Here is an 8,725-nt window from a genome sequence, read left to right on the forward strand (position 1 = left end):
AACCAAAATGATATTAATTAAAAATATATATAGTACAGTATATATACTGTATACCTTTACGTTTATCTCATTAGCAATATTATTCTAATAAACATCAATATAACTTAATATAGTCTTATCTTGTTAAAATATTTTGTGTGTTAACATGTTTAAGAAAATGATTAAGAAACTTTTGTTGAATTACCTTTTTTTACCACGAAATTCTTAAATCACAACAAGTACAAAAATGAACAAATACAACACATACAGATGAGTTATGCTAAAAAATAAGTGATTTTACACATTTCTCATCAGGTTTTTTAAGTTATTTGCAAAATATACATTTTGTGCAGTTACTCAGATCAAGCTAATTCATGACAGTTCTTACTTAAAATAAGTCATCATTTGTTTTGAGTGTGAAGTACCAGGAGCGTCTGATCGCACACAGCTTGTGTGGAGACGGATTCAACGTTATTCCGACTACTCCTTTGAGATCCAGCTCATCTCCAGACACTCCAGGTGCAGTTGTGAAGCGGTAGCTCTGAAGGAGGGAAGTGAAGAACAGGAAGAGCTCCATCCTGGCCAAACTCTCACCAAGACACATCCTGCGGCCTGAGAGAATAAAAAATGTGTTTAATTACAATTCAAATGTTTATTTATTCAAAACACTGGGTGAATTTGAACGAACCTGCAGAAAAGGGCATGAAAGCATCTCTCTTCACAAACTGGGCCTTCTCATCAAGGAAGTGTTCTGGGTAAAAGCTGTTTTGTTTTTCCCATTCGCTTGGATCCTTCAAAACAGACGTCAGCAGAGGAACTACAGTGGTGCCCTAAAAAACAGAGAGAAAAGAGCAAATATAAATGTTTTTTACATGTATTATAATTAATTTGGTTATGTAACGATTCCTTCTTGTCTCTGACCTTCTTGATGAAGTATCCATTGAAGGTAACATCACAGCTGGTCATATGAGGGAGATTCAAGGGTACTATGTTTGCCAGTCTCTGGGTTTCATGAATCACAGCATCTGTATATGGCAATTTCTTTCTGTCTTCCACCACTGGCTGACGTCCACCGATCACTCTGTCAATCTCCTCCTGAACTCGATCTGCACAAAAAATACAACACATATTTGTTCCTTTGGACACCATTGCATTCAGCACTTTTCATATAACTGTGTTTTTACCCTGTATATGAGGGTATTTGGCCATAAGCATCAAACCCCAGCGCAGAGTCGTTCCTGTGGTGTCAGTACCAGCAACAAACAGATTTCCCACCGACATGAGAAGATTCTCATGGTGAAAGTATGAGTCCTTCTTGCCGGATTTCTGACAAGTTCAAATCCACAAAGCACAAAATTATCCTTTTTACCAAAATAACAAGTAAAACGAAATGTTGCAAAGTACTTAATTTATTATAATTCATTCAAAATGCATAATGAGTAATGGGTGTTTTTTGGGTGTAATTGAAACGCGTTCTTTAAATAACAAAGAAAAAATTGCACCAAACTTTAGAGCAGGTTTGAGTTGGTCTATGGTGCTGTCTTATAGTGAGTTCCTCAAAATAGCAAAACTCCAACAATGCACCTGAACACACCTCATGTTCAGACCAGCATGCCCATGAGCGCACAAATGGGTGCAAATGCATTTTCTATTTAAACAACATGATATAGGCCAGGGAAATGAGAACTGCGTCGGCCCTGAAACTAGCAAAAACACTTGTGCCGCATTGCGATGGGTGTATTGGTTTACTAATTATAGCTAGTGGTTACTTTTTGCTTTTCCTGTATTTCTATGCTACATTGTGATTTCCATACCTCATCACTCTGTTTGTGGATGAGAAAAGAGTCGACAAACCCTCTTTGGTCATGTGGATTTAGAGTCTCCTGCAGTCCAGTGATTAATTTCACAATTTCTGCTCTATTTTTCTTCAAATTCCTCATAATAATCCTTTTGCTGTTTAGGAACGGACCCAACCATGGAAATATATTATATAGCTTATGAGTACATATTCAGAGAGAGGAAAGAAATATGTATTAATGATTTATAAAATAATTTCAGTCACCAAATAATTTCTGGTTAACATATAAATCGTACTTCCATACCATCATAGATGTCGATCCACTAACCCGAACATTTTCATTTGCTCTGTCGACTGTTTCAGTGAATCGAGGGTCAGTGTATTCAAATCTGCTGCCGTACACGATAGATGAGATGATGTTTGACACAGCGTAGTTCACAGGCTGTGTCGTGTCAAAGGGTTTCCCTGTGAAGAGGAAACAACAAAACTTCTCTCAATGGATCTTATGAACTAAGAACATAATTGCATGTGTGTGTCTCAGCTTGTACCTTCCAACTTATCAAATTCTCCTTTCAGATATTGAATTTCCTCTATAATTCTCTCTTCACTTCCTCTCTTGCCCATCCCAAAGTCCCGAAGGTTGCTGAGAGCGAAGCGTCGCATTTCTTTCCAGTTCTCTCCATTGGAAAAGAGGATCCCTGGTCAACACAAAACCATCAGACCATGAGCCTATTGTCCTAGGATAATAAAATTATGAATTTTATGAATTTATGATTTAAAAGCAAACAAAACATTTAGTTATTATTACCATGACCATTATTAAGTAACCTGAAACCAGGTGTAATATCTCGCTCCCCAAACTCATCTGCATAGTTGACAAGAGCCTCTTTGACAGTTTTGTATCCAACTAATACCACAACTTTTTTAGGACCCAAAAACACTTGGAATATGTTCCCGTGGGTCTTGGAGAGCTGGAGGACACAGAGAAATACATTAACAAACAAATCTCAAAATGAGAGGCCAGTATTACTGTTTGAATGTGTTTATGTCAAGTTCTCACCTCACAAAAGCTGTCAAAAGGTCTCGTTAGGTCAAGCGTCAGCAAGTTTCCCAATAGTGGCAAGTGTTTGGGTCCCGGTGGCTCTTTCCCTTCTTTCTGAGATTTGTAGTCTGAGGAAAGGCGAGATAAGAGCAATAACAACAGTAAAGCTCCCAGTAATGTACCTGCGACACCTGGAATATACAGCAGAGACTCAACAACAGCCATTTTTCAGTTCTGCAAAGACACTCTGTTGTCTTCAAACCCTTATAATAAGTACAAATGGGAGGAGCCTCGAGAAAATCCAGGGAGAATTCCTCATTCAAAACAAAGTAACCATGAGAATATAGAGCTGTTATAGTTGCATCAGCAGCTTGATACTTCTTCACTGAATGATCAATTCAGTATCTGATATGAAGCACAATGCTGTGAAAAAGACTGCAATGATGAGAAAAAAAATAAAAGAAAGGTGTTTAAAATGTATATTTTACAGTGCCTGGGAGAGGACACAAGATGTTAATTTGTGGGAATGTCATATTATGTCGTTACCACGAGTTTATTTGACGGGGTAGCACTTTATTTTACAGTCCTGTTCCTCATGTACATACTATGTACTTATTATAGTAATTACAATAACTATGTAATAACTAGGCACTAACCCTGAACCTACCCCTAAACCTAACCATACCCCATGTAGTTACTTGTATTACCAGAACTTTCTTAGATAAATACACTGTAAGTACACTATAAGTACATGTTAGTACACGTACTGTAAAATAAAGTGCAACCGACATCCTTATGTCGTGGCCTCGAAATTTTAAGTTGAGGGAACGACATGTTTTTCTCGTGGCCATGAGTATAATGCATTAAAAAACCTGCGTGACCACAGCAACCCGGGATTATCAGAGATGCATTCATTAATATTTTATTTTGAATAACTATTAGAATTATTATAAAAAATTAATTCGTAAATGAAAACACAACACGCTCATTTATCACCACATCATGTCAAAACTTTATTGGCATAATTGTCAGATAAACGATAAATGAGCCTGTTGTGTTTTCATTTACAAATTAAACTAGGGGCTAAGCAAGTTTCTGATGGGGCTAGCGCCTCCACTGGCACGTAATAAAGTCCTGTAACCAAGGTATATGGTTAATATGATAATTTCATAATAAAATATTTTCTATAATAAATGATATAATATTTTCTTAATTCAAAATAATATTATGATGAATAAATCTCTGTTAAACCTGGGTTGCTGTGGTAACGCAGGTTTGTTTACGCATTAAACTTGTGGCCACGAGAAATTTATGTAGTTTCCTCAACATACAGTAGCATCTCGAGGCCACGACATAAGGATGTCGTTATCTCGACAAAATTATTTCGCGGCCACTACATAATACGACCTTCCCACAAATTAATATCTTGTGGCCACGACATATTATCACGTTCCCACTAATTATTATTTTGTGGCCATGACAAAACTAATTGAAACCATCTTCTCTCCCGGACACCATAATATTGTCATTTGCCTATAATACATATTATTATAAGCCTAATAAAACATTGCATGTCCTTCGGAAACAAAGGACTTGCATCTTAAGTTTTTGGTTTCAATTTTTAATAAAAGAACATGCATGAATGAGAAAAAAAGTGCAGTACATGCTTGATGTTGAAAGAATTACTAATCGTAATAAAACACACACACAAAAACCTCAATGCGGTACTCACACTGACTGACACATACTCACATACTTGCAGCAATTCTGCAACTCAAAATATTTTTCTATATTTTTTATTATTTATTTATTCTTAATTCTTTTTTTTTGGAGTGCCAGATTTAGGCTACTAAAAAATTTGCACAAAGCCTCAACACATGAATTAGATTCTCTTCTTACATTTTATACATTAATTTATTAGACATTTTCTACTGATATTTAATTTTGCTAATAAGTATATAATAATTATTTTAGTGAATTAACCTTTTCATTTAACAATTACTTGGTAATTGTTGCAAAACTGAAACTCTTATGGTCCCTCCCATTCCGTTAATTTTTGCATTAAAGTTTAATTTATCACTGAAAATAGGAGATTTAAAATGGTATATGGCACATAGTAGTCCGGATAATTATGGTTCAAATGTGTTGCAGTTTTAAATATAAGCTTTTCATTGCATTTGAATTTCTCAAAAACATGATTTGAGTCAGAAATTAAGCAAATCTTTGACATAGTCTAACTCAATTAATATTAATATAAAGATATTAAGGTTATACTTTCACAGAATGTTCTTTTTAATATGTAGGACGGCCGGGTCAACAAAGAGGGTCACAAATTATTCATAATTTATTGAGGTAGGGTTCCCTAATTCTTATTTTTTCTCCCTTAAATGTACCTTTCTAAAAAATTCTACTGCTTATATACATTAAGAAAGTCTTCCAGGTTTATGGAAATGCACATGCCACATTCAACATATTTTCCACTTAAGACCTTTATTAATAACTGTACAAAGCAAGCACAATTTCATAGCCAATAGCCCCATGATTAAATGTATTTGTAGGTTTTTCACATGTTTAAGTGTCTAGTTAATTTTTGTGTTGAATTGAATGCAAACAAATGTTTTTTAGTAGACATACACTGACTAAACATCTGAATTCTTGTGCAACATCTTTGTTTTGTGAAATGTCTTGCATTTACTGATTCATTTGAGACAGAAAAAAGAAAGAATCCGTCCATGCTCATTGTTCATTATCTTGAAAATATGAGCAACATCTCAGTCAACAAACTCCTCTGCATGGTTCACAAGAGATTCTTGACAATATTGTATCCAACTAGACCACATTGTTTTGGGATCCAAAAACACTTGGAATATGTTCCCATAAGTTTTGGAGAACTGGAGGATGGAGAGAAAGACATTTACAAACAAATCTCAAAATGTTAGGCAACTATCGATTTTAAATGTAAAGTATCTTATTAGGTCAAGGGTCAGCAGGTTCCCCAACAGTGGCAGTGGTTTGGGTCCTGGTGGCTCTTTCCCTTCTTTCTGAGATTTGGATCCAGAGGAAAGCAAATACAAACCCAGAAGCAACAGTAAAGCTCCCAGGAATGTACCTGTGCTGGAAAACTGCAGCAGAGACTCGACAACAGCCATTTTCTCTCTGAAGCACTCTCCTCAACTGATGCACTCGCACATTTATAGCAGCTGTGTAAGGAAGGGACCTTGTGTGATCACAAAATAAATAAATAACAGTCCATGAGAAAAATGGGTTGTTGTGAGTACATCAGCATGTACAAGCAACTTCAGAATATTCTGAATATCATTGCAAATTGAATCATCATCCATGTGGGGAAGAATGATATTCGGAAAGAGCAGTGAACTCTTTGAAACACTTTGAAGACTCAAAGTTCAGTCGTTCATCAGTTGACCACTCACAGCAAGGGGGACAAATAAGTTTTCACGGTTGCTTGGGCTGAACACATGGCTACAAAGATCTTGCAATATAAAAGGAGTGAACTGCATCGACATCTTCAGTTTTTTCTGGGGCCGTAGACAACATAGTAAACTTGGTGCAAGAGTGCTTAAGGACAATATCTACTTCTCCCTCTGTCATCCTTCTTCAGAGTGTCAATCCATTCAGCACACAGACACCTGGTCCGAGTCGTAATGTGGTTGATAAATCCCACGAGGACGCTGATAACACCACACAATCACAACAAACACTGCTCAAGGACATCATCCCGGCTGAGCCCTGAGACACATTATCCCTCTCTCCAGCATCTCCACTCCTATGCTTCTCACAGAAAATGGAGGAATTGGTGTTTGCTGGGACCAAACTATCCCACTCTTTTGCTGCAAGCACCCAGATATCAACTAAAAAATGGCGGGCCCCCCAACCATACATTCCTGAGTGCCCTGTTCCAGTGAGAGCTCTCTGACCGCTGCCACAATGCCAAGGTCCAAACCCCTCCATCTGCTCTAGGTGAACCAAAAACAACTAAAAGCAACTCTCAGTGATATGTGTCAGGTCCCCTTTATAATAGCAGCAACATTCCACTGGAACCCAGTGTGCCTGTAGCTTTCTCTATTTCAGTTTTATCACGTGATAGAAAGTCTAAGGCCTTCTCAAGCCGAAGGGCAAACTCATCTAATCTGTGGCCAGTTAGGCATCAAACTAAGATTGTTAGCATTTTTAAACATTTGCTCACTAAAAATAAATCATTTCTAATCAATGACTTAATAACCACAAACAATTTGGATTTTATGTTTCTAAATGCTGTTTTATAACAAAGTTCGGGAGGAGCAGTCACAGTTCATTAAGCTGATTAACACAAGTGGAGACCAATCAGTAATCAACTCATGACAAGGTATTAATAACAGCAGAACCTACCTCTGTTCATTGACAGTTTTCAGCATCCCTAATTTCCTGTTTTGCTATTGCAGGGGATTTTAATAATCACATAGATAATGCATAAAACAAAACTACAAAAGAAATGATAACGGTTCTAAACACTTTTGACCTGATTCAGCATGAGCATGGACCCACACACACACACAAAGGTGGACACACTCTAGACTTATTCATCAGTAGGGGTCAAAATATTTCATACATTATTATTAACGATGTAGTACTATCTGATCTTTTCTGTATTTTCTTTGATACATTGATCTCTGCTTCCACTGACTCTAGATCTGTCTCTTTCAGAGAGATGCATTAACGAGAACACAAGTGTACTATTCAAGGAGGCTATATCTTTAACACCAAGCATTTCTGCAGACTCTGTTGATCTTCTAATTAATTCCTTCAACTCCAAAGTTAAGAATGTTATTGATGATATTGCTTCAATAATAGTCAGTAAGAAAACAAACAGACAGAAATCAGCTTGGAGAAAATCAACAGCAGTACAGAGTATGAAAAGACAATGGAGAAAAGCTGAGCGATGTGACAGCCTTTGTGCTTTCAATGTGGAACTAGCCACAGCTAGACAGAGATTCTTCTCAGACCTTATAAATAGTAACTTAAACAACACTTGCACTCTTTTTGCTACTGTTGAGACTCGAGAGATTGACAAACCCCCCAAGTCAGATTCACAGTGAAATGCTCTCAGACAGCAAATGCATCCTTTTTTTCTTAGAAAATCATTATTGTCAGGAAGGGGATTAGCACATCCCCAAGTTATGAAGAGGTCAGACAGATTCGGCCTCAATGACAAAAATATACTATACTAGTCAATTTTTTAAGCAATCGATATTATGTGAGTATAGGAGAGCATCATTCTAAGTGGATGTCCATGACATGCGGAGTCCCACAAGGCTTGATTCTAGCACCGCTCTTGTTTAGCCTATATATGCTCCCACTTACTGAAATAATGAGAAAGAACCAAATTGCCTATCACAGCTATGCTGATGATACCCAGATTTACTGCCCCATTGACACCCTCTGCCAATGCATTGATTAAATTAACAGCTGGATGTGCCAGAACTTTCTTCAGTTAAACATGGAAAAAAGTCATTGCATTTGAGAACAAAGATGAAGTGTTCAAGGTGAATGCATACCTAGACTCTAGGGGTCAAACAACTAAAAATCAAGTCAGGAATCTTGGTGTGATTCTGGAGACAGACCTTAGTTTCATTAGTCATGTCAAAGCAGTAACTAAATCAGCATACTATCATTTAAAAAACAATGCAAGAATTAGAGGTTTAGTTTCAAGTCAAGAATTGGAGAAACTTGTTGATGCCTTTATCACCACCAGGGTGGACTATTGTAACAGAATTAGCCATTCTGTTTAGCTGTGCATTTATTGAATGAGCACTATGGGATGTCCAAACTGATTGCACTATATTTTATGTATTGCACTGTATTTTATGTCAAATCATTTTCTATTTTTAAACTGTCTTAAATTCTTTTGA

At 36.7% G+C, this 8,725-nt stretch overlaps 1 protein-coding gene across 4 annotated transcripts; it reads right to left on the reverse strand.

Moving 5' to 3' along the window:
* Positions 1-302: 302 nt before the first annotated feature.
* Positions 303-6,090, reverse strand: LOC127956694 (cytochrome P450 2K1-like). 4 transcript variants are annotated; one of them, XM_052554881.1, is made up of 10 exons: positions 5,874-6,090; positions 2,838-2,940; positions 2,586-2,748; positions 2,326-2,475; positions 2,082-2,242; positions 1,794-1,973; positions 1,164-1,305; positions 901-1,085; positions 668-809; positions 303-591 (listed from the first exon to the last, which is right to left on the reverse strand). In XM_052554881.1, exons 1-10 carry the CDS (start codon positions 5,966-5,968, stop codon positions 368-370), a joined length of 1,545 nt encoding a protein of 514 aa, XP_052410841.1. In that variant the 5' UTR covers positions 5,969-6,090; the 3' UTR covers positions 303-367. The 4 variants fall into 4 exon arrangements, with proteins under 4 accessions (XP_052410841.1, XP_052410827.1, XP_052410833.1 ...); XM_052554867.1 differs by having other exon boundaries at positions 2,838-2,901; positions 5,829-6,090; XM_052554873.1 differs by lacking the exon at positions 2,838-2,940 and having other exon boundaries at positions 2,586-2,769; positions 5,786-6,090.
* Positions 6,091-8,725: the final 2,635 nt, after the last annotated feature.

The sequence above is a fragment of the Carassius gibelio genome, chromosome A3 (assembly GCF_023724105.1).
Source record: "Carassius gibelio isolate Cgi1373 ecotype wild population from Czech Republic chromosome A3, carGib1.2-hapl.c, whole genome shotgun sequence".
In the NCBI taxonomy this organism is placed as follows: Eukaryota; Metazoa; Chordata; class Actinopteri; order Cypriniformes; family Cyprinidae; genus Carassius; species Carassius gibelio.